This window comes from Geotrypetes seraphini, chromosome 5 (genome assembly GCF_902459505.1).
Source record: "Geotrypetes seraphini chromosome 5, aGeoSer1.1, whole genome shotgun sequence".
NCBI classification, from domain to species: Eukaryota; Metazoa; Chordata; class Amphibia; order Gymnophiona; family Dermophiidae; genus Geotrypetes; species Geotrypetes seraphini.
The window spans coordinates 31,413,337-31,440,762 of NC_047088.1; the positions used below are offsets into that span (position 1 = coordinate 31,413,337).

The 27,426-nt window shown below is 41.5% G+C and overlaps 1 protein-coding gene across 2 annotated transcripts in view; it reads left to right on the top strand.

The window, feature by feature from the left end:
- Positions 1-6,114, top strand: part of TBC1D8B (TBC1 domain family member 8B) — a 153,655-nt gene extending 147,541 nt beyond the window's left edge. For both annotated transcript variants that reach the window (XM_033945881.1, XM_033945880.1), the window contains exons 20-21: positions 2,387-2,484; positions 3,041-6,114. In XM_033945881.1, coding sequence (XP_033801772.1) covers positions 2,387-2,484; positions 3,041-3,454 — 512 coding nt within the window. In that variant the 3' untranslated portion in view covers positions 3,455-6,114. The remainder of the gene's footprint in view (positions 1-2,386; positions 2,485-3,040) is intronic.
- Positions 6,115-27,426: the final 21,312 nt, after the last annotated feature.

Genomic DNA, 27,426 nt, shown 5'->3' on the forward strand with positions numbered 1-27,426 from the left:
TATTCAATAATCATAAAAGTCTGTGCGATAGCTGTTCGGGTGTATAGTGACCTATATGGTATCTTCATTAAAATTCATACTTGAATGAAGTGTTTCATTTATGGTAGGCTACACTACTCAAGTAGCTGAATATTGTGATTAAGGCTCCTGAGGCAGGCAAAATTGGCCAAAACATGTGCATGTCGAGCCAACGCACAGACATTTCTTCATATCTCCACTGTGGTTTGTTTATGAATATATACGTTTATAAGTATATGTGTACATGTGTGACATGTATATATCATTTTGCTCATTTCACATTATCTCTCATATTCTTTCACCCATTTGGCATTTGTTCTTTTTGGCACTTTTAATTAATGGCATGCCTAGCAATAGCAATTTTTCACCATATGTGTGTAATTCCTTGTTCACAGTCATTGTATCCATTTTTGCTCTTTTCTTACATACATATCCTTTACGCTCACACACTTCCATAGGACCCCAGAAGAAGGTCTTCTGTGACTGAAACACGGACCGTATTGAGTCTACACCACTATGTTTTTATGTATTATTGCTTTGGATCAGGGGTAGGCAATTTCGTTCCTCGAGAGCCACAACTAGGGAGTCACGTCACAGCCCATAAAGTCCGAGCTATGGCAGCTTCAGTTGCTTTCCTCCACTCAACTCCTATTGATGAAATCTGTAAAGCTGATACGTGGTCCTTAGTTCATATATTCGCATCTCACTACTGTCTGGAATCTTATTCCAGACGGGATGGTAACTTCAGCCAAGCAGTATTACAAAATTTATTTTCTTCATGGCCAACACTCCCTCCATCCCATTCTAGTAAGCTAGGGAGTTCCACATGTGAAAATATGCTGCCTGCTTGTCCTGGAATAAAGCACAGTTACTTACCATAACAGATGTTATCCAGGGACAGCAGGCAGATATTCTCACAACCCACCCACTCCCCTGGTTGGCTTCTTAGCTTGCTTACAGAACTGAGGAGCCTCAAGTCTACATCGGGCGGAAAGACACTCGTGCATGAGTGGTGCGGGCAATTCGCAAACTTTCTCAAGTTCTTAAAGTGGCGATGCACTTTTAAACCTGTCCATACTGGGATTCCATAGATGACGTCGCCCACATGTGATAATATCTGCCTTCTGTCATAAGAACATAAGAATTGCCGCTGCTGGGTCAGACCAGTGGTCCATCATGCCCAGCAGTCTGCTCGCGCGGCAGCCCTCTGGTTTAAGACCAGCACCCTAACCGAGACTAGCCATATCAGCATATGTCCTTGTTCAGCAGGAACTTGTCTAACTTTGTCTTGAATCCCTGGAGGGTATTTTCCCCTATGACAGACTCCGGAAGATTGTTCCAGTTTTCTACCACTCTCTGTGTGAAGAAGAACTTCCTTGCATTTGTACGGAATCTATCCCATTTCAACTTTAGGAGTGTCCTCTCGTTCTCCCTACCTTGGAGAGGGTAAACAACCTGTCTTTATCTACCAAGTCTATTCCCTTCAGTATCTTGAATGTTTTGATCATGTCCCCTCTCAATCTCCTCTGTTCGAGGGAGAAGAGGCCCAGTTTCTCTAATCTTTCGCTGTACGGCAGCTCCTCCAACCCCTTAACCATCTTAGTCGCTCTTCTCTGGACCCTTTTGAGTAGAACCGTGTCCTTTTTCATGTACGGCGACCAGTGCTGGACACAGTACTCCAGGTGAGGGCGCTCCATGGCCCGGTACAGCGGCATGATAACCTCCTCCGATCTGTTTGTAATCCCCTTCTTTATCATTCCCAGCATTCTGTTCGCCCTTTTCACCGCCGCCACACATTGCGTGGATGGCTTCGTCGACTTGTCGATCAGAACTCCCAAGTCCCTTTCCCTGGATAACACCTGTTATGGTAACTGTTTCCTCCAAGGACAGCAGGACATTAATCTTTACACACAGGACACTCCCCAAGGAGTTGTTTTTTACTAGCTAGTAACAGATTGAGGAGGTCCTATATGACAAGCTGCAGGCAGTAACAGGCGCACATGTATGGTGAATGGCTCAAATGCTTCTGGAAAGTTTTATGGATTAATATTTCTGCACAAGCTGCATTGGTGATATTACCTATGGGTGAGATTTCAAGCGCTGCTATTGTCGGAGAACATCTGCTACAGGTAAGTAATTCAGTTCTTCCACTCCCTTCGACACAAAGCAAGAAAAAGCTTTCAGTCCATCAATCTTAAATTAATATACTTTTTTATTGAACACTTTATTTTATCATATTTACTATTCTATTCTGTTTTCCTCTCTCCAAGCAAAGGAGATAGCAGATATTGTATACCATATCATTAAAAATTGTAACTAGAGGAATGGTTAATTTGCTTCATTCAGGATTATTTTTCTCCTTAAACAGGGAAAGGCAAAATTGATATTCAGGCATACCTGAAACAATGGCAAGATGAACTTGTGAAAAAAGAAGAAAGCATTAAGGATTTGCCAAGAATGCATCAGGTAAACATAATATTGAAAAAAGAGGCGGGGGGGAGGTAATAATACCTTACAAACAGAACAAAAAACTCCCACCAGAAATATTTAGAACTACCAAACACACCAGCTGCCAGAGCAGTGCTGCTTTCGTAGCAAAACGAAAGAAAAAGCCTCAGTTATATACCCATCATAGGCAGAAAAAACTTTTGTTGCTATAAGCAGCCACCCTCTACAAAATATACTTACGTTTAGATGCAAAACAAGAGAAACGACGTGTTTTTCTTGGTGCCTTGGGTTTTTTGACCTGTTCCTGGGGTTATCTGGGGCACTAATTTAGAAAATTGCATTGGATAGACCGCATCACCTCTAGTTTCTTAGATATGGTTGAATTTATTTTATTTTTTACCGCTCTTTTAAAAGATCTGTTCTGCAGCATCGGGATGAACATTTTATTGAAATTCTTAAAAAAAAAAAAAAGAAAAGAAGCCCCATTATCACTAATTTTTAGAAAAAGATTAATAATGCAAAAAAATTGAAGTAGATACACTACATCTGTCTTTCCAATATTTTATCTCCTCAGTCTCATTTTATTCAGTTCTCAAAGACTTTATACAACTTATTTCATGGAGACCCTGAGGAAGAGTTGCTGTATCAAGCCATAGCAGCTGTAACCAGCCTTCTGCTTAAAATGGAAGAAGTGGGCAGAAAATTGCAAAGCCCCAACTTGCCAGACAAACACAAGCCTGTTATAGCAGATTCAGGTGCAGAAGCCATAGACCAAACACAAGAGAACAATGCAACGCAGCATGATAATAAAGCAAGAAGTCAACTTTCTCCCAAAGAAGACCATGAGTGGTCATTTGCATTTGAACAGATTCTGGCCTCTTTATTAAATGAACCAGCAGTGGTGAGATTTTTTGAAAAACCCACAGACATAAAGGCAAAGCTGGAACATGCTAAATCCTCACAGTTGAGGGTTAGAAGAAGAATATAGTTTTCATATAATATTTATCATGTCCATAATACAAACTTATGAACGTGTGTTTTTTGTGGTTCACATTGGTTTACTGATCAGTAAATTTACTCATGTTACAGGGAAATTACTGGACAATTTTAACTTCAACTGATGACAAAAAAAAAAGAAAAGTAGTTTGGTGCACAATCACACTGTACTTTATATTCTTCACATATTTTGATATATATTTCAAAAAGACTGAAAAATCTAACTCTGCTCTTATTTTATGTTATACTCTGTATGTTAAAAACTGTAGAAACAGCCAAGAGACATCATTCTAAAGCTTATTGGCAAGTATGCAAGAATTGTTCATAGATGGGAATATAAGAATGTTTTCTATATGCATATATTGATGGAAAGTGTAAATATTTTGCTGTTAGGATAGTTTTATATGCACTAAACCAGTGCTTCTTACTGGAAGCACACCTAACCAGTCAAGTTTTTAGGATTTCCACAATGAATATGCATAAGAAAGATTTACATATTTAGGAGGATCTATGTCGGTCTCATGCATATTCATTGTGGTGATCCTGAAAACTTGACTGGCAAATTATGCCTCCAGAAGAAAACTGGGAAGCACTGTACTCGACCATTAATAGTTCTATCGGGTTGATATTCGAAGTGATTTAACCAACCAGAAGTGGCTTCTGGCCAGTTAAGTCACCTGTTCAGATCTAACCAATCATTTTCAACGGTACTTAACTGGTTAGTGCTGCAGAAAATGTTTGATGAGCACCTATGTCAAGTCTGGCTATTTGGGGGGTATTACAGGGGTGGAGTAAGCACTTGGCACTGATATTCAGCACATAACAGGCCAAGGTAACTGTATAAAGAAGACCACTTCTATCTTTATGTGGTGCCCCATACCCGGTTAAGTGCTGAATATCGCATTTAACCGGCTATGCGTTAGCTGGCTCCACAAGCCTGGAATTTCAGTGTTGAAGCCTGGACATTGCCTAGCATTGAAATTCCAGGCATAATGCCAGTGACAGTCATCAAAATGCTGATCGCCACCGGCTGAGTATCAGATCTTGTCTTTACCTGTTTAGTATATTTTAAATTCTTTGGATTTCTGTTCATCCTCAGAATCTCCATGAATCCCTCTCTTATCCTTCTCCATTTGTTTTTATTTTGCAATTAGTTTTTATATGAGTGGATCTGATGGCCATTAATAATTCTGAACAGTTTGACCCTGATTCATGAAGGTCTTTTTCCATAGACATACACTGGGCAAAAAATCTGAGAGAAACAGACTGTTTCAGAGGCAAGGAAGTTAGCATCTCAGCATGCTACTAATGTCATCATATATGCTAAACAAGATGAGAAATGGATAGTGAAGGACAAATGGGATTTTTTTATGCACCAGCAAGGCATATTGCCATTAAAACTGAAGGCAAATAGAAGAAAAAGCTTACAAAATAGCCTTAAGCAGTTGAAGCACTTGGAGATTAAGATACTTTTATAAATTCATAAAACCAGCACCTGGTGTAGAATGTACTCCCACTTTCTTTTCAAGCTGTCAAATCAGTACCTCCTTTTGGATGGGGTTGATTATTCTGGCTGGCCCCAGACTTATGTAAAGAACTGAAATTCTTATTTTATTGGAGGTATCTCATTGACTGCTGTATTTGAATTCCAGTTATCTGGGTGGACAGTATCTATAACTTAAAATTGTACAGATGGAAAAAAATTGTATTACAGTGTAACAAAATGATCCATGCCAGTTATCAATGAACATACTCTGGAAGATTTCTCATGATTGACCACCAGTGCTAAAATCACTTGGTTATTTGTACTTTTTAAATTCATTTTCTGCTACCCATGTATTTCAACAGCAGCAAATTTCTGGCTCTAAAATTCACAATTCTCAGAACCATTTAAAAAAGATTTTGAGACTCATTTTCAAAGCCCTTAGACACACAAATTACCATAGGTTTCTATGATAGTTCGTGCTTTGAAAATGAGCACCTTTATCATTAAATAGATTCCTTTATCCTCAACAAATAACAGCAAGGCCGGATCCAGAAGGTTTCATTATAGTGAATGTAAAGGGGACAAAATCTGCATTAATTTTAGGGTTAAGATGAGGGGAAGAAATCTTAGTATGACTTTAATACACACAACCTTTGCACCATTTCTTCATGATAATATACTTGAAAAAATTCCTGAGACAGAAAATGTAGCTAGCTATTTAAATTTTGTCGTTTAGCATTTGTAGATATTTGAGATTAAAGGAGTAATAGGACAGTCATTTCTTAAAATTCAGCAATGCACTAGTAAATAATGTTATCAACAGTAGTTCTGCCATTCCAGCCATTAGCAGAACCTGCTAGGATTAAAGCTTGAATGTATATAACCAGCTATGCCTTCTTGTTTTGATAAAATGCAGTTGAAATTTGTGAATAAATACAAGATTATGATTAATAAAGTATACCCAAGGATTTATTTAGAAGCTCATAATTTAAGAGAGCCTTTTTAAGAGTAATTTGGCCAGTAAACTGCTAAATAAACCTCATAACCTTTCAGATGGATAATTGTAAGCTGTACAGTGTATGTATATGATTAAATTTAACTGTGTCGTTATTTCACAAGTGATTTATAAAATAATCTAGACAATAAATAAAAATACTTTTACTAAGGCTTAGTGTGCGCTAATGGAATTAATGCATGCTAAATGATGATAAGCCCATGGGTAGCCCATAGCCTGCAACAAGCTTTAGTAAAAATTGCCTTTTATTTGTATGTGTACAATAAATTCTAGAGCCCTTCTTAAAATGGAAAATTTATTCTCATAATATGATTTCATCCAGAGTTGGAAGCAAACTCCCTTGATTTGCTCTTTTGCTTTGACTAAAATATAAGATTAAATTCTTTTAAATTTAGCAGCAGTCGTTGAGGGAATGTCATCACACGACATGCAGGCAGGGCTGGGATTACCTTCTCACAATGATGATGTGTTCATACATTCTAAATTATGTAAAATATTGGAAGATGTTGGCTAGAAATCCAACAAAATGATCTTTAATATCAAAAAGTATTTATAAACAGTTTTTGAAGATATACCATTTATATGCTGGGTTTTACTAAACAGTGGTAGAGGTTTCTACCACAGGCCAGCAAGGTAAATGTTTTGACGGTCATAGAATTCCTATGAGCGTCATAGTATTTACCTTTCTGGCCAGCAGTGGAAACCTCTACCGCCATTTAGTAAAAGGAGTCCTTAGCTAGTTATAGTCCAGTTTGATGTTATGATTTTCTTTTTGTCATACTGACTGAACACAATGATGTCACAATTGTGATGCAACCCAAAGACAAATCTGGAAAGATGTTAAGTATAGAATTGCATTGGAATTTTGTTTACTATACAGCAGGGGTGTCCAATGTTGGTCCTCGAGGGCCGCAGTCCAGTCGGATTTTCAGGATTTCCCCAATGAATATACATGAGGTCTATTTGCATGCACTGCTTTCATTGTATGCTAATAGATCTCATGCATATTCATTGGGGAAATCCTGAAAACCCGACTGGATTGCGGCCCTCGAGGACCGACATTGGACACCCCTGCTATACGGGCTTCTTTTTAAATTAGATTTACAATGAAGCTATTATAAGCTTTTTGCTAAGGCAAGAGCAAAGTCATTCTACTTGTTTGTTTTTGTTGGGGGGTTTTTGCAGCTGGGAGAAATTTTTAATTTAAGGCAAAACTTTTTTTTATTTATTGCAATCTATTTACCACCTTTATAAAGAAATTCACCCAAGGCGATGAGTTCCCTGGGAAATTTATTGCAATTTTAGAGGCAGTAGCAAAGGTATGTACCCTTTCATTTAAGGGATAACTTAGAAGGACATAGTGATGTGGGATACTGACACAAGTTTTTAGTGAAATTATCTTAATGAGAAACCAAATTTGGAGCAGAATCTTATCATTTGGCTATCTCAGTTTGTATTTTCTTCAGGTACACACTGATTATGGTGAAACCTTTTTAAAAGCTGTCATCATTACTTCAGCTTTAACCTAATATTTGTGACCACGTAAGCATTCATCTTTCAACAGAAGAGTGATAAAGGTCTATTACCTTTGATAACCAGTTGTCCTGAGAACTGGGTTGACAACCCCTGATATAGATGATAATTGCTCCAAAAGACATATCACACAATTTATTCATATTGTCCAACACATTCACTTAGGGCTCCTTTTACGAAGCTGTATTAGCAGTTTTATCGCACGCAAATTTTTAGCGCGTGCTAGCTGAAAAACTACTGCCTGCTCAAGAGAAGGCGGTAGCGGCTGGCAAATTAGCACGCGCTATTACGCGTGTTAAACCACTAATGCTTCGTAAAAGGAACCTTTAGTTCATAAAGTACAAATCTTTTGGTTATTCTTTTTAGTGTCAACAATACAGTTGAATTCCTCTTACTCTCCTTTGCTTTGAAATAATCTGTCCCAGAATCTGCATCTAGAATCATCTACTGCCAGGTTAAAGTCAGTTTTGAAGTCCTGGTTCTCTAGAGTTTTTGTTTGGAGTTTTTGGTTTGCTGTTCCTCTATAGACTGCCCATATAATTGCTGGCACTGTAGTATATTCCATATAATTTATAATGAATATTTTGGTGTAATTGTTGTGTTATGCATTACATTCATTTGTGTTGGTCTTTATGTCTCTATTTTGTTCATGTTTTTATTGTGCTTAATTTGTTTTTTTGTACACTGCTATGATGTCTGGTAAAGGGCACTATAACAAATTATATAAATAAGTAAATAAAATAAATATATTAAAGTTAAAGCTTAATTGTCATATATAATTAAAAACAAATAACGCTGAACAAATTATATAAAAGTCCTCATGGTGCAGGCAAAAATGAATTTATTTAATTGTAAAGTTACAGTTGGCTCCATCTCTGCACGTTTGTAATCATTAATTTTCTCCCCAAAATATCCATTTTTTAAAAGTTCATTGTGGCTATCTCTACTGACTAACCCCCCCCCCTTTACGAAACCGTGTTAGACTTTATTAGCTCCGACATGCATTCCTATGAGCATCGGAGCTAATACTGCTACAGCCAGTGATAAAAAAGCCTAACATGGTTTCATAAACGGGAGGGGGGGGGGTAAATATGTAATTCCACATTATCCCAGGACAAGTAGACAGCATATTCTCACAGATGGGTAACATCATCCACAGAGCCCAGTACAAACAATGCAAAAGTGTACTGTCACTTTAACGTCTTCAGAAGTCTCAAGACTGCCCATACCACACATATGCGAGTGTCTTCCCACCCAACGTCAGCATCGGAGGACCATCAGTTCTTAGTCTTCTGCAAAGCTAAGAAGTTGTGTTTTGGAGTGTCTCCAAACATGCAATTTTTCTTCATATTTTTTGCCTTCCCGTACATTTTTCTCATTTTCTTCATCATTTTCTTTCCTTTAATTTCCTCAAATTTTTTTTCCCTTTTGATTTTGGGGCCTTTGGGCTCCTTACTGATTCGGATTCAATTACAGGATAGCAACAGGGCCTTCAAAGCCTTTTAAATCAATACACAAAATATGTGTAAATGTCCGGCTTTGGCTCATCTAATTGCCTCCTTTTTTATATATTCAATGTAGCTTATTGCTGTATTACTTTTTGTTATTCAAAAAATAAAGACTAATAAACAGCACAGTTTATTTTTTACTTATCCTTTTAATGCAGTGTCTCTAGCATGCCCTGACGGGACCCATTTCGCCCAAAAGGGCTTTCTTAAGGGTTCATAAAGGAGCTCTTATTCAGCATCCTTCCTCATTTGGGGCTAGAATAAATTGCACTAAATGAGGAAGGATGCTGAATAAGAACTCCTTTATAAACCCTTGAGAAAGCCCTTTTGGGCGAAATGGGTCCCATTGGGGCATGCTAGAGACACTGCATTAAAAAGGGAATTATGAAGGGATGAGACTCATGGTGGGGAAGAAGATTAAGAAGAGGATAAGCACTACAAACGCTAGAACAAGCATGGTTCCTTTTTAAGGACACAGTCACCAAGGTGCAAAATCTATATATACAGCTTATCAACAAGGGATCCAAGAGGAAAAAGAACAAGGAACCGGCATGGCTCACTAGCAGTGAAAGAAGCGATCAGAAACAAGACTTTGTTTAAGGAATGGAAAAGGTCAAAAACAGACGAAAACTGGAAAAAACACAAACAACATCAAAGCAGGTGCCATAAGGCGGTAAGAGGGGCCAAAAGAGACTACTAGGAAAAAATAGCCAAGAGAACAAAAAACTTCAAGCTGTTCTTTTGATATATTAAGGGGAAATGACCGGTAAAGGAAGCATGGACCGTTGGATGACCATGGAATAAAGAGAGTGCTAAAGAAGGACAAAGCCATCACCGACAAGCTGAACACACTTTTTGCATCTGTATTTATCGAAGAGGATATACACAACATACCGGAAGCCGACAGGCTATACGCAGGAAATGAAGACGGGTCAGTCTAGAAGAAGTATGCAGGCATATTGATAGGCTTAAAAATGATAAATCCCCAGGACCAGATGGGATCCATCCGAGGGTAATCAACTGAAAAGGGCTATAGCTGAACTGCTTCAACTAATAGCCAATCTGTTCATCAAATTGGGAAGGATTCTGGAAGACTGGAAAGTGGTGAATGTTACACCGATCTTCAAGAAAGGTTCAAGGGGAGATCCGGGAAACTACAGACCGGTGAGTCTGACCTCGGTACCGGGAAAAATGGTAGAGGTGCTGATAAAGGACCACATCATTGATCACCTTGACAGACACAATCTGATGAGGACCAGCCAGCACAGCTTCAGCAAAGGAAGATCTTGCTTGATGGACTTGTTGTACTTCTTCGAGGGAGTAAACAGGCAGATAGACAAGAGTGACCTGGTCGACATTGTATATCTGGATTTTCAGAAGGCATTCTGCAAGGTTCCACATGAATGACTACTTTGAAAAATTGCAAGCCATGGATTCGAGGGTGAAATACATATGTAGATTAAAAACTGGCTGGCAGATAGGAAACAGAGAGTGGGGGTAAATGGACAATACTCGGACTTGAAAAGCAACATGATTGGAGTGCCGCAGGGTTCAGTACTTGGACCCATGCTCTTCAACATATTTATAAATGACCTGGAAATTAGTATGACGAGTGAGGTGATTAAATTTGCAGACGATACGAAATTATTCAGAGTAGTGAAGACACAGGAGGATTGCGAAGACCTGTAACGTGACATAAACACGCTCGAGAAATGGGCCGCGACATGACAAATGAGGTTTAACCTGGATAAGTGTGAGGTGATGCATTTCGGTAACAAAAATCTTATACACAAATACAGGATGTTTGGTGCAGTACATGGAGAGACCCCGCAGGAAAGAGACTTGGGAGTACTGGTCAACAAGTCAGTGAAGCCATCCGTGCAATGTGCGGCAAAAAGGGCGAACAGAATGCTAGGAATGATTAAGAAGGGGATCACGAACAGATCAGAGAAGGTTATCATGCCGCTGTACCGGGCCATGATATTCCCTCACCTGGAATACTGCATCCAGCACTGGTTGCCATACATGAAGAAGGACACAGTATTACTCGAAAGGGTCCAGAAAAGAGCAACTAAAATGGTTAAGGGGCTGGAGTAGTTGCCGTACAGTGAGAGATTAGAAAAACTGGATCTCTTTTCCCTCGAAAAGAGGAGACTGAGAAGGGACATGATCGAAACATTCAAGATAATGAAGGGAATAGACTTAGTAGATAAAGACAGGTTGTTCACCCTCTCCAAGGTAGAGAAAATGAGAGAGCACTCTCTAAAGTTAAAAGGGGATAGATTCTGAACAAACCTATGGAGATTCTTCTTCACCCAGAGAGTGGTAGAAAACTGGAACGCTCTTCCCGAGGCTGTTATAGGGGAAAACACCCTCCAGGGATTCAAGACAAAGTTAGACAAGTTCTGCTGAACCAAAACGTATGCAGGTAAGGCTAGTCTCAGTTAGGGCACTGGTCTTTGACCTAAGGGCTGCCGTGTGAGCGGACTGCTGGGCACGATGGACTACTGGTCTGACTCAGCAGCGGCAATTCTTATGTTCTTATGTTTGTATCGACACCGATCCAAATCAAAAGACCACTGCTGTAACCGTGCCTTATCTCATAAAAGAATATACTATGATTCGCATCTCTTAGATCCTACACACGCAGATCCAGAACTCTCTACATTAGAATCCTATGGTATTACCCCTGATTCCTGTCCTCCATCTCCTAGATCAGGGGTGGGCAATTCCAGTCCTCGAGAGCCGGAGCCAGGTCAGGTTTTCAGGATATCCACAATAAATATGCATGAGATAGATTTGCATCTCAAGAGGCAGTGCATACAAATCCATCTCATACATATTCATTGTGGATATACTGAAAACCTGACCTGGCTCTGGCTCTCGAGGACTGGAATTGCCTACCCTTGTCCCAGATGTAAGTCTCCACCAGAGAGGTTGTCATTTACCAGATTCATACGCCAAATGGGACATACCCTACCAGTGAAAATGGAATCTGAATCTGACCCAAAAGCAGTTGTATGATGCCTTGGATTTTGAACAAATTCCTAAGGTCTGCTTAAAGTTTCCATTCATCATCTTATGAAAGATACCTTATTTAAAAATTAGGAGGCACCTCTAAATGTGCCTGAAGCTCCTAGAAAACTTGACTACCTTTATAGGGTCCAGGCATGTCCAGGATTTGATAAACCTCAGCTACAACATCAATCCCTCTTGAGTTTACCCTAAAAAGGTTTCAGCTATCATTGATGCTGCTGGAAAACCTTCCATACAACACTGCTATCGTTTTAAGTGGACTCGCTTCTCTTCATGGTGTACTCAGCAAGCTCTACTTCCAGATACAGGTCCTCTGTTTTCAGCATTGTATTACCTTTTACATCTCTCAGACTCAGGTCTAAAGACTACTTCAGTCAGAGTGCACCTCTGTGCCATCAGTGCCTTTCACATTCCTCTTCAAGATAAACCTTTAGCTACACACCCATTGGTTTCAAAATTTATGAAGGGACTGATGCACACAAAACCTTCAAAGCCCCTCCAGTTTCTTGGGACCTCAATTTTGTACTTTCCACTCTCATGAAGCCACCATTTGAGCCATTGGTATCTTCATCTCAAACACCTCATGTGGAAAGTAGTTGTCTTGATTTGCATCACTTCAGCTCAATGCGTCAGCAAACTTCAAGCTCTGGTTTCAGATCCACCTTATACAATCTTCTACCATGACAGAGTGGTCCTACGTACTCACTCTAAATTCCTACCGAAAGTCATTTCGGAATTTCACCTCAACCAGTATATAGTTCTACATGTCTTTTTTCCAAGACCACATTCCCATCCAGGTGAAGCTGTACTTCATTCAATGGACTGTAAACGTGCTTTGGCTTATTATCTGGATTGCACAAAGCCTCATAGAACCTCTACTCAGCTATTCCTCACAATTGATCCTATCAGACTCGGAACTCCAGTTAGCAGACTATCTCCTTCTGCTTTGCTTGGGCTGTGATACCATTAGAAGGTCGAGTCACAGTGCTCAAAATTAGAGCAATGGCAGCCTCAGTTGTTTTTCTCCATTACACTCCTATTGACATCTGTAAAGCTGTCATCTGGTCTTCGCTACATACTTTCACATCCCATTATTGTCTGGAGATTCAATCCAGACAGGACAGTCAGTTCAGCAAAGCAGTTCTACAAAATTTATTCTCTGCGTTAAGTGCCAACTTCCCTCGCTCCCATTCGAAGTAGCTAGGGAGACCCATCTGTGAGAACATGCTGCCTGCTTGTCCAGGGATAAGACATAGTTACTTACCTGTGTTATTCAAGGACAGCAGGCAGATATTCTCACAAACCTCCCTCCTCCCCTAGTTGGCTTCTTGGCTTTTTTATTGAACTGATGGTCCCGTGAGCTGACATCAGGTGGGAAGGCACTCACGCATGTGTGGTACGGGTGGTCTCAAGACTTCTCAAACCAGGTCTTGTGAAGGATCAGTCTAGTCACTGTGTTCTCAAGCAACATCCCCTTTCAGTGGGATGTTGCAGTATAGAGTTGCAATATTCCAGATACAGGAGTAAAACTCCCTGAGCTACTGTTCTGAAGCTGGTTAGGCTCAGGGCTGATCTTATCATTCACAGTTGCCTCAGTCTGAAGAAAAAATTTTGTCCAGTGAGGCAATCTGCTCTCCCATAGTAAGATTGGAGTTGAGAACAACGCCTAGCACCTACGATGTTTTGTTTATAGTCAGTTTCTCGGCTTTAGGTATCTGGCCAATCAGAGTCTTAGGCCCCTCCCATTGCATCCCAGAATGTACTGGGAAGGAGGCCTAAGACTCTGGTTGGCCCAGAAGTCTAAGGCACTTCTCCTGCCGGGGGATGCTTCAGGGGTGGTGGCAGGAGGAAGTGGGCATTTCTCCTGCCACCCAACTTCATGGGGGTAGGGTTTTGGGGGGTTCTCTGCCGTTGAAGTTACCGCTGAGCTGATCGCGGCAGGGAGATTCCCTTGCTGCGATCAGCTCAGCAGCAACGTGATTCTCTAACCAGTGCCTGTGGCAGACACCGGTTAGAGAATCAGGTGGTTAGGCAATTCTTTATAGGACACCCGTGTGCGATTCTGAAAAGTCACTTAGGTGGCTGCTGAGATCAGGCGTCCTACACAGAATCAGACCCTAAAAGCTTGCACAGTAATACTGCTTTCTAGTGCTTCCTGATTCGTGATTCGAATTGATTCACGATTCATTTTGGGAGAATCGATTCAAATCGATTTGTTTTGACAAAAAAATCGAACTTACCAATTCGTATGCCCCCATGCTAAAGATCCATTTGGACTTTCCCTCTGCTACCGGAGTCCTTCCATCTAATTCAACTTCCAGTTTTGCGAAACCGGAAGTTACATCAGAAGCAAGGACTCCGGTGGCAGAGGGAAAGCCCAAACGGGTCTCTGCATGCAGATCAGCAGCAGCAAGGCTCTCTCCTCTCCAGCCAGAAGTATTTAACCTCCTCCAAGGCCAGGCAAAAGCTGTGGTAGCAAATGTGATTCACTACCCTGCCGCTACTCTGGGCGCCTTCTCTCCATTCGGCCGCCCAAGCAGAAACAAGTTTTCACTGATGGTGGGCCGCAGTGGAGAGAAGATGCAAGGAGTAGTGGCAGGAGTGGACCGCTAAGTCATAACCGCCACTGGCAACATGTTGTAACATCAAAATAAAGGTAGCTGGGGAGAGAGGGAAGATGGACTTGGAGTTGGTAGACTGGAGAAGGAGAGATGGGAAGAAGATGGATGGGAGAGATGAACTTGGTGGAGAGGGAGATGGACTTGGGGGAGATCATGGAGGGGGGAGATGGACTTTGAGGGAGAGATGAACTTGAGGGAGATCATAGACAAGGGAGATTGTGGACAATGAGATTTAGGGAGGGAAGGAACAGAAAGGGAGAGAAGTTAGGCACAAGTGATGATGTAAAGGGGGATAAGAGATACTGGATAGGAGGGTAATTAGAGAAAGGGAGAGCTGGTGGGGAAGGAGGGAGAGATGCTGGATGAAAGGGTAGTTGAGAAAAGGAGAGATGGTGGGGTCCATCGCTGCAGCTATGGGAATAGAGACCAAAAAAAGGAAAGATGCCAGAGGAGGAGGAGGGAAAGGAAACAGAAAGGGAGGACAGAGATGAAAGATGGATGGTAGCACGGAGAAAGAAGAAAATGACAAATCGGCAAGAGACTCTATCAAGTGAGTTATCAGAAGATGTTTGTCGCAGAATAATGGCCAGACAACAAAAGGTAGAAAAATAATTTTATTTTTTCTGTTTTGTGATTACAATGTGTCAGATTTGAAATGTGTATCCTGCCAGAGCTGGTATTAGACCGCGAACGTGAGCTTGGATTTAACAGAGAGGAAGTCTTTTTTTTTTGTTGTTTATTTTGTTTGCACTACAGCGCCAGTGTGGGTGGTAGAGAGCACAGGGGGTGGAGTGGGTGAAGAGGCTTTAAAATGAACCCACCAGGATGTTTGAAAAAAACATCCAATTGGGCAGGAAAATCGAATCAATTCAATAGGCTGAATCGAATTGAAATTTTTTTTTTTCCTGAATTGGGCAGCACTACTGCTTACTAATTAATATGGAGCAATGTATCTACACTAACTGATTAGCACAGGAATGCCCTCTCGCCTCCTGACATGCCCCCTCCAACAAAAATTTTAAACTATTTTTAGCATGCTGAATTGAAAGTTACCACAAGACACTTGAGTATCTCCTACAGTAAGCCATTTTAAGCTGAAGTAAGCACATACTAAAAAGATTCCTAAGTGTAACTTTAATTTGTAAAACTTGTCCTTTCCAAATGACCTTGCAACTTTATGATTCACAGGGACCATTTTAAACTCTCCAATTACTCTTCTCAATCTATATGCACCCAATCTTGATGATTCTTCTTTTTTCCATTAGCTAAACTCGGCTACACCAAAAGTTCTAACATCACAAATCATACTAGGGGGTGACTTTAATTTTTCATTGTACCCAATTTTGGATCGTTCATCTAAATGTTGCCCAGCAAAGTTACACGTTAGAGCTGCATTGACTTCTTTCATGCAACTCAACAGATGGTCCAATTTATGGTGTATATATAACCCTACTGGTAGAGGCTACATTTTTTATTCAGCTCCCCATCTAACTTACTCTAGACTGGATTGTTTTTTTGGCACCAAGGACATTATACGTCTGAAAAAGGATGTTAAAATTCACGATATATCTGTTTCTGATCATGCTGCCATAACCTGTTCTCTGCTTTGGTCTTCTGACAATTCTAAAATGAAACCATGGATCGCTGCTTCATGATGAAAAATTCCTTACTCATATTAAATCGGAGTTAGTACATTTCTTCCTTCAGAATAAAACTCCAAATATATCACCTGTAACTATCTGGGAATTTTACAAAGTTTGGCTCAGAGGAGAGAGAATCAGTTTTTCAGCTTTTAAGCGAAAACAATTGGATACCATTATCTAATATGGGAAATGAAATACATGCTTTGGAATCTACTTTATATTCCAAATTTGATAAGATGTTTATCATAAATTACAAACTTTGAAGTTTCAGTACAATTCGTTGCTTTCCAATATTTCTTCAGCTCTATCTTTCAAAACTTCAGCTGTTTACTATGCAAAAACTAACAAAGCAGGAAAACTCCTAGCTTCTTACCTAAAAGGGAAACTGCCAGCATTAAATCCTCTTCAGGTCAGACTCTTACTTCCACTGCTCTAATACTAAAGGAATTCCAATCCTTTTACAAGTCCTTGTATACTTCAGAGACCTCCACTTCATTGGAAGATATTGAAAACTTTCTTGATAATCTCCCTCAGCATCTGCCTGAAGATGTTCCATTCTCTGGTGGTGGGGGGAGGGGCTAGGTTTCAGCTGAAAAGAGTGACGAGATTGATAAAAGGCATGGAAAACCTTTCATATGCTGAAAGACTAGAGAAACTGGAGCTCTTTTCCCTAGAGAAGCGGAGGCTTAGAGGGGACATGATAGAGACTTACAAGATCATGAAGGGCATGGAGAAAGTGGAGAGAGACAGATTCTTCTAACTTTCGAAAACTACAAGAACGAGAGGGCATTCGTAAAAATTAAAAGGGGACAGTTTCAGAACCAATGCTAGGAAGTTCTTCTTAACCCAAAGGGTGGTGGACACCTGGAATGCGCTTCCAGATGGTGTGATAGGTCAGAGTACGGTACTGGGGTTCAAGAAGGGATTAGATGATTTCCTGAAGGAAAAGGGGATAGAAGGGTATTGATAGAGAATTACTGTACAGGTCCTGGACCTGATGGGCCGCCGCGTGAGTGGACTGCTTGGCGCGATGGACCTCTGGTCTGACCCAGCAGAGGCACTGCTTATGTTCTTAAAATGCACTGGCTGGCATTTTAGACTGACACCAACAAATGACCCAACCCAGATTTCAGTCCAGTTTTGGTTCTGAAGCCAAATCCAAAATGCAGAGATACAAACTCGTTTTTATACAACTAATCTATAAATCAAGAGTTTTGTACCCAGGAATGCTGAGTTTCTTGAATTTACCAAGGAGTGTCAGGATCACAGTGATTATCATTTTGAAGAACAGGGGACTCTATTCTGGTTCAGTTGATTATGTGAGAGAAGATGTCTACATCTGTACTAAGGTAAGTAAATTTTGCGACTACCCTCATTGTGCACGTGTGGGTTTTATTTTCTTTCTCTTTCTATCCAGTTAGTTAATTTGAAGGTTTATCTTGGCACCTGCTAACTTTTACTTTACAGTACCTCAAGTTACTGTGATTCTTTTTCTGCTTTTTTTTCTCTCGTTTACAAGTGGTGGTGTTTATAGGGCTAACCCTGTCAGTGCCACATGAAGAGAAACAGTGAATTGTCCTGACCAGTTTGCGAGCGTACCCCAACCCAATTCACTAACCTCCCCGATCCGATCCGCACATGCAAATGAGGGGAAATTACCTGCAGAAGTAGGAAGGTAGCAATTCACTAACTAGAAGAAGGAACACCGACTGGGCTTACCGATCCAAAAAGAAGCGACTGCTCAGGACCAGTCGCTCACATCCTTGCCGACTGTCCTGCTCTCTGCCGCCCTGCCTCTATGCAAGCCCGTGTTTTTAACCTGTGGGTTTAAAGCGGGGCTGCACTACAGCGGGTTTTGCTTAGTTGTTCCAGTCTGTGTTGAGGAGAGAGCTGGGACTTATGAAAAATTATTTCTGTGCCTTGCCCATGGAAATTTCAGATCTGTGCGGTATTAATAAAAATGTCTGCGGTGCAAGGCACTCTGACTGACTCCATCGAGTCTGAGGAGCAGAGCAGGGCTCAGCCAGCCAGTCAGCCTGGCCCTACCTGGCCCGCCCTTCCCTTCCATGACTCCAGAGAGTATGCGGGACCGGCTGAGCTTATCTCGCGCAGTCACTCGGCACTCGGATCCTGCCCAGGCCTGTTGCATGCCTCTAGCACCTCTTGCGCTCCTATTATATATATGTTTGTTTCACGATCCCTTAAAAGTTCATGTCTGTGTGAAAGAGTAATAGATTGCTGAGAATCAAAAATGGGAGCTGCAGCGTGATTATAAGGCCTCCTATACAAAGTGCATGTGCGGATTGCATCTCCAGGCAGAGAGGATGGTCTGCGCATGTGCCTGGATCGTTCTGCAGCGATTCGTGAGATGGCTTGTGGGCGTGTGTCCGATCAGATCGTTTACATGGGGACTCTAGTGAATCAGTTGCCCACGGATTGCCTGCTTAGTGAATCTAGCCCTTTGTCTCTACTGGGAGGCTGTTTCACACATTCACTACCCTTTCCATGAAGAACTATTTCCTCAGGTTGGTCCTGAATCTGGCCCCTTTCTCCATCCTGTGCATTTTTGCTATAGAGGTATTTAAATGTTTCTATCAAAGCTCCTTTCTTCTGCATTTTTTCCAAAGCTTACATATTGAGATCTTTAATTGTATTAGCTGAATAACATAGTAAATGACGGCACATAAAGACCTGAATGGTCCATCCAATCTGCCCATAAGTTATACCCATTAAAAAATACATGATTAAATTAACTTGTCTTTTCTTCGATATTTCTGGGCCATAGACTGTAAAGTAGAGAATGACATGGTGACAAAATTCATCACCGTTCCCGTCCCCATGGATAACCGCGGGAAATAATCCCATGTCATTTTCTAGGGTCTATTTCAACCTTGGTCCTTCTACACCAGCATTCTTCAAAGCAAAGCTTGCGGGTCAGTGGTTGTGCCCAATTATACTCTGATTCTTTCCTCTCTCCTTAAAGAATGACATGAAGATGGTTTCCCGTGGTTATCCGCGGGGACGGGAACAGTGATGAATTTTGTCACCGTGTCATTCTCTACTGTAAAGTCTGGTATTGTCCTAGGTTCCAAATGCTGAAGTTGCCATCCAACCTCACTCCAGTCTATCCAACCATCCCATTGTTTGCAGGATATCTACTGTAAAAGTCTGGACAGTAACACCCTCATGTTCCAAATTAGTGAAGTTCCCATTAAGTTAAAATACTTGTATAATCCCACTCCATTCCTGAACAAGTGGGTAGTCAATCCCATCTTACAAGTTCTGTTGTAGGAAGCCTCATTAGCATAACTTTTTGCTCCTCTCTTACCTCTAGACTGCCCTCCAACTTCCAGTTGTCTTCCTACAAGCGAGACAGTAGGAGCTAGTTTTTTCTGCTCGTGTTTATTCTTTCTGTATCTTCAGTATTTTCACGGCTTCGCATGTTTTCATGCTGCAAAGGTTCCCCGCGGGGACAGCTCTGGCTGTGGGAGATCGCAGACTTTCCTGGCAAAGTCTGCTGCCAGGGGGTTGACTGCTTTGCAGTGCACCCACCTGGACAGCCTGCATTCACAGTTCAGGTCTCACAGACTGTTCCCTTGGGAGCATTGCTCACCCCAGGTTCGTCCACTAGTGGTTTTGAGCACAGGCTGTGTGGCTCCACAGTGGTGTATCCAGGATTTGGGCTGACTGCGTTCCTCCACCTGTTAGCATGTGCAGTGTTTTTAGGAGGGATGGGCCCGAGAGGCAGAACATACTGGCAGTTCAGGTTTCAAAGCTTGTTGAGGCAGAGGATCTCCTTGTAAGCTGATTCAGCTTTCATCTTGTATCTCCCAACACACATCATGGCACAGTGAATAACAGGCTGGCAGCCTGTGAGATCAATTGGGGTGGGGGGGGGGGAGTCTCCAGATTCAGGTTTTGGATGGTTTGGAGGTTAGGCCTAGGTCACTCCACCCCAAAAATCTTAAAATCACCATGTTTTTTATTTTCAGTGTGAATTTCCTGGGCCGTTTTAGCGCTAAAATCACTCCTATGGTAGCCATCTTGGATTTTCTGCTTTGAATTTAAAGCTTTTATCTGTCTCAAAAAACTTTGTTTTTTAAAGAAAACTGGTTAGATGGATTCCTCAGGGCAGGATACTTTGGATTCATGCCCTGTTTGTGGTGGATGGCTGTCGGGCGAGCATCTATGTTTCACATGCTGCGCAATGCATGAGGTGGGAGGTGACATTGGCTTTGGACCCCTCTGCCCCTTCAGGGGGCATCTAGTACTCAGTCTATCTGAGGACTGTACAAATTAGGGCTAGGGAACAGCGCAAATGCATCTCTGTTGAAATGTAGCTGTGATTTGGCATTAAAATCCCGCAAAAGCGCCAAGAGCTCTAAGCAGGGTTTGGAGAGGGTGACTGCCTCTCAGGGGCAAGGATTTTCCCTGGAATTTATTAATATGTTGTTTCGGGCCTACTTAGCCATTAAAAGTTTGCCAAATCCATCTACTATGGCAGCCCTGTTAGTGCCGGGGTTCTCTTCCCCAAAGGACATGGGTCCCTTGTAACAGAGCCGTGTGCAGTTGAGGAATAGTCTATTGGCAAATGACTTGTATGATCTAGATGATGTGCTCATGCCTTTACTATGATAGGCAGTTACACAATGGGGGATGTGGCTGCAGTCACAGATCTCCAGAACACAGATCTGGGGAATGCTCTGGATTTTGGGGAAGATCCCACTGTGCAGAGACTATTCAAACTTTCAATGTTGATAGAGATAATATCAGAATCCCTTCAGCAATTGAAGTTGGAGACTACTCAGTCCTCAACAGCACAGTGCTCTCATGAGTAACACGAAACCACAGTCTTCCTGTTTTCCTGACCAAAGGTGCTCAAGGTCATGGGGTGGTGCCGGAAGGCCCTCTGAGGGTGGCCAAGGCTATGTCTAAGCTCTATCCAATGGTGGATACCTTTAATCAGTGTTGTGTTTCTCCAAAGATGGATTCTTCGGTGGTGCAGGTTACTAAGTGCACTTCTCTTTCCAGTGAAGGCGGTGTGGTGTTGAAAGACACCCGAGACTGCAGACTCTATTTTGTGCTCAAAAGGCTTTTTGCTTCCACAGCCTCAGCTTTGCGAGTGACCACAGCGGTATCCTTTTTCGCCAGGGCCTGTCACTCCAAGCTGCATCCTGATCCTGACACAATCATGGATAATATGTTAAGACAAATTCCTGATACAACCAATATCCTCACTCCAAAAGTTATAACCAATAGCTTCCCTGTAATCTTCTGGAAATGACCAGAATCTCTTCTTTTTGTAATCTGCCTAGAACCGCACGGTATTGGTGGAATAAAAGAAACTAATGTAATGTAAAGATCTTCCATTATTGATATCTGGAGTGGACTATGTGACCGATGACCTATTCAGGGTGGTGAGTAAGCTGTTGCTTACTCTCTGTGTGCCAGATGCTGTGGATCAGACAGTGGTCTGGTGATTCTTTGTCCAAAGCGAACTGCAGGGGTCTAAGCTGGGGTGAATGACTATTATGACTGCCTTTTGGTATGGGAAAATGCAACATTTGGGGCTACGGATAAATATTTGTAATTGCTTTCCGATATGTCTGGAGCAGCAGGTGCTGTGTCCAGTTCTTTTTTTGAATCAGGGCTGTCTGAGTTGGGGGGTGGGGCCTACCCTACTTCCACAATGCAGCAATCCTCACTCAGCAGGATCAGAATATAGGATGGCAACAGGGCTCCCAAAGTCATTTACATCAATACAAAAATCCAGTGTAGATGTTTTGACTTGGCTCATATCATTGCTTCCTTTGTCAAATGCAGCTTATTTATTTACTTCTGTATCATTATTTCAGAAATAAACACTAATTGACAGCACAGTTTCTTTTTACTTATTGTTTTTAATGCAGTGGCTCTAGCATGCCCCGACGGGACCCGTTTCGCCCTCAAGGGTTCATAGAGGAGCTCTTTTGCAGCATCCTTCCTCGTTTGGGGCTAGAAAAAAAACTATGAACCCTTGAGAAAGCCCTTGTGGGCGAAACGGGTCACATCGAGGCATGCTAGAGACACTGCATTTGACAAAGGAGGCAATGATATGAGCCAAGTCAAAACATCTACACTGGATTTTTGTACTGATGTAAATGACTTTGAGAGCCCTGTTGCCATCCTGTATTTTGATCCTGCTGAGTGAGGATTGCTGCATTGTGGGTGTTTCCATTATAGCCTCACCTTTTCACCTTCTATACCTCTTTAGTGCCTACCCTACTCCCACAAAGGCTTCTGAGTCAGCTCCCTGCAACCAGCCCTAAATGGGCTAGTCTAGAGGGAACTTGCAAGTTTGAATGCTCTAGTTTTTGTGAATTCTCCTAGGGTCTTAGCCAAATCAGCTGATATGCCAGTGCTTTCGTGTCCCTTGGGAAAATAATTATATTTACTTTAAAAAAAAGGAGAGGTAACACTGTTAGACTAATGGCAGGTAATTATATGATTGGAGAAATATGATGCAGACAGTTAAGATGATACAGGTAAACATTTCTAATTTAGATACGAGACTGGGAAGCTTGAGCCTCAAATGAATACTTGAATGTAACTGGAGTTCTGGGTGTTAAGGCTAATTTGATTTTACATTGAAAGACTGAAAATTTGGTAAATCAATAAAGGGCAACATTTTGTGCTTGTCAAATTGTCCTGTAATTGGACAGCTGCAAAAATATACTTGTACAAGCGGATCGATTTTTCACTCCGTCAAAAATTACAAAGACTAGGGTGCACTCGATAAAGTTACAGGGAAATACTTTTAAAACCAATAGGAGGAAAATTTTTATCACTCAGAGAATTGTTCAGCTCTGGAACGTGTTGCCAGAGGTTGTGGTAATAGCAGATAGCGTAGCTGGCTTAAGAAGGGTTTGGACAATTTTCCGGAGGAAAAGTCCATAGTCTGTTATTGAGAAAGACATGGGGGAAGCCACTGCTTGCCCTGGATCGGTAGCATGGAATATTGCTACACCTTGGGTTTTGGCCAGGTACTAGTGACCTGAGAACGGGCTACTGGGCTTGATCGACCATTGGTCTGACCCAGTAAAGCTATTCTTATATTCTTACGGTATATTTAAACATAACATAAACATAAAAGATGATGGCAGAAAAGGGCCATAGCCCATCAAGTCTGCCCACTCCAACGACCCCACCCCCTTGAATTTACCCCCCTAGAGATACCACATGTGTATCCCATTTCCATTTTTACCCCCCTAGAGATACCACATGTGTATCCCATTTCCTTTTAAAATCTGGCACACTGCTGGCCTGAATCATCTGGAGTGGAAGTTCATTCCAACGATCGACCACCCTTTCGGTGAAGAAGAACTTCCTGGTGTCGCCATGAAATTTCCCACCCCTGATTTTCAGCGGATGCCCTCTTGTGGCCGAGGGACCTTTAAGAAAGAAGATATCATCCTCCACCTCAATACGGCCCGTGATATATTTAAACGTCTCTATCATGTCTCCTCTCTCTCTACGTTCCTCAAGTGAGTATAGCTGCAATTTATTCAGCCTTTCTTCATACGGAAGGTCTTTGAGTCCCGAGACCATCCTGGTGGCCATTCATTGAACCGACTCAACTCTCAGCACCAATGATGCGCTACAAAAAGGCACGCCCAACTTTGGAGGCTGATGCTTCCCTGCAATATACAGTAGCTATTCTGGACACGAGTCAGTCGCTTTCTCCTAGGGTTGATCGGGTGAGATTACGGCGGACCTCCGCCAAACTCATTTGCACGCAAAGCTGTTTCAACATCAATTGCCGTTTTCAAATCGGACAATTTACTGGCCCCACGGCGACTCACAGGATTTTAACGGTGATTGCAGAGCATCTGGGTCTAAGTAAGGGCCACTTTAAAAACAAAAAAGTTAATTCTTTATTTAGGGCTCCTTTTATCAAGGCGCGCTACGGGGGTGAGCACGTTGGACATTTCATCACGCGCTAACCCCTGCGGCAAGCCAAAAAACTAACGCCTCGTCAATGGAGGCGTTTGCGACCAGCGTGGCAGGCAGTTTAACGCACGGTATGAAATATTGACATTGACTGATTTGCAGCAGTTACCTATCTGATTGAATTGTAAACATTTGTTAACCTCATTTCTTTGCAACCTTTATTTTATTGGGAGCTTCTATACCGCTATTAATGACTGGGGCTTCAATTCAGAGCAGTTTTCAAAGACATCTGTAATGAAGTTTAAATACAGATTCAGAAGGATTCCACTGTGTTTGTTGTCAGCCTCCTAGCTTCTTGGCTAGGGTATGCATGTGCATTATTACACTATTATATATGTATGTATCATATGTATACTATGTCTACACAAGATTACAGTTAACTATTCTAAGTATGCTATATTTACACCCTCCTAAATAGGTTAACCATTATAACTAAGTAATCTATATTTACATGCATCCTAAATAGCTCTAGCAATGTGTACTATATTTGTCCTATTTACTCTCATCCTAGATAATTCTAGTTACACTCATCCTATTTTAGTTCTGTTTACTATATTCATCATATCTTAAACATTTCTGGAAAGATCTACTATTTGCATACATGTCATGTCCTATCCTCCTGTCGTGTTCCTAATGTGTGTGTAGGAAACCTGCTGTTGTCCTCCATGTTGTTTCCTCCCTCTGTCGGCTCAGTTTCAGTTGAAGTACTCTGAGAAAAGGAAAGTCTTTATCCCTTTCTTGAATTTTCCGATGCCCTTTTCTAGCTTTAATTCCTTTGGTAGGCATTCCACCACGTTGGAACTATTACAGAGAACATTAATGCCCTTGTGTCTTTGAAAGAGGGTATTTGTAGTAGAGACTCCTGGCTCGAGCATAGAGTTCATGGTGCAGTATGGTTATGTAGTCTGGCCGCAATCAAAAACTATTAGAATAACCCAATGTGCTAAATGTCAAAATATTAATATTTGTGCTCATAAATTGCAATGGGATGTACACACAATCTGTGTCAAACCAACAACCATCACCACTCATGGTTTGTGATCCTCATCACACTAGAAACTACATTGTGTACCAAACAGATGTTTAGCGCCCAAACAGGGATGAAACAGAAGTTAGATGCTTACTTGCACTTAGATGCCAAGTTATAGAAAGATGCCTAAGTGTTCTAGCATGTGGAATGGGCATAGCCATTCTTATTATTTAAGCACTTGCTTTATTGAATATGGAAAGGGGATGGAACTTGATATATCGCCTTTCTGTGGTTATGATCAAAGTGGTTTACATATTATATGCAGGTTCTTATTTTGTAGCTGGGGCAATGAAGGGTTAAGGACTTCGTTTATAAAGCCACACTAGCAAGTGCAACACAGCAAATGCTCCAAAATCCATTCTATTGTTTTGGGCATCGCCCAATTTACCACATTGACCCACACTATCGTGCTTTGTAAAAGAGGGAATAAGTGACTTGCCCAGAGTCGCAAGGAATTGCAGTGGGAATTGAATGAACCCAGTTCCCCAGGTTCTCAAGACTGAATCCCATCATTTAGGTACCTAACTACTGCATATAGGTGCACCCATTTAGGCATATGTGGCCCTGCCTAAATTTACATGCCCAATTGCTGACGTATGCTAGCCCTGGATCAGTAGCATGGAATGCTGCTACTATTTGGGATTTTGCCAGGTGCTTGTAACATGGGTTGGCCTCCATGAAGATGGAATATTGGGCTAAATAGACCATTGGTCTGACCCAGTAAGGCTATTCTTATGTTCTATAATGGATTAGGTGCACATATTTGCTGTTATAAAATAGCATAGATTTTGGGCACATAACTTCTGGTACCCTCTATAGAGTTGCCCTCTATGAGAGGCTACTGAAAAGTTCTCAGTCCAACCAAGAAGAGAATGATGTGGAGCCATGAAATTTATGAGTTATTCCACACTTCTCTTGACACTTTTCAATGAGGCAAATGCATCTAGTAAATGAGCACAAGTATAGGGAAACCAAGCCATTGTGACATCACCGATGAAGCTGGCTCGTAGGCATTAGTGGAATGAGGCATTATGACATCACAATACTAGGGGCCACTGAAAAGTTATCAGCCCAACCAAGAAGAGAATGATGTGGAGCCATGAAATTTATGAGTTATTCCACACTGTTCTTGAGACTTTTCGTTTTGTTTCATATCATTGAAATGAAAAGTGTGAAGAAAAGCATGGAATAACTTGTAAATTTCATGAATCCATATCATTCTCTTCTTGGTTGGGCTGAGATCTTTTCAGCAGCCCCTCGTAAATTCCTTGGCTTTCCAACATGTCCTTTGGAAACCAAAATGCTAATAAAATTATGCAACAATTCAAAGGAGCTGATTTGATAGCCCAAAAAATGATGGGTAGGCAGGAAATGACATTTTGCATGCATGTATCTTAGCATTTTGATTCTCTTAATTTTCTATTATATCCTCTCCTGCCCCTTGCAACTTGCTTAATATCATTTAATAAATAAGACAATTTTTCTAACTTAATGGTCAAGTATGAATATGTCACATGTTCTCTGTATACAGTGCTTCAGGTAACAATAATTCAATTGCCGCTCCTTACATTTCTATCAGAAATATTTGATAGTATAAAAGGAGTGGAAGACAGGCCTAGTTTAGTTTAGAACCCCAGCCTCAGCACCATGAGGTTGTGGGTTCGATCCCCACACCACTCCTTGTGACCCTGGGCAAGTCACTTAATACTCTGTTACCCCAGAGAAATCTATATATATAAAACCGGAGGTATGTATGTGTGTATGTATGTGTGTATGTGCCGCGATCACGCAAAAACGGCTTGACCGATTTGAACGAAACTTGGTATGCAGATCCCTCACTACCTTGGATGATATGTTCTGGGGGTCTCGCGGCCCACCTGCACATGTGGGCGGAGCTACAAACATAACATCAGATTTCACCCATTCATGTCAGTGGAAAAAATGTAAAAAGCTGCCATTCTCACTGTAATTCAAAAACGGCTTGACCGATTTGAACGAAACTTGGTATTCAGATCCCTCACTACCTGGGGTGATATGTTCTGGGGGTCTCGCGGCCCACCTGCACACGTGGGCGGAGCTACAAACAGAAAATCAGATTTCACC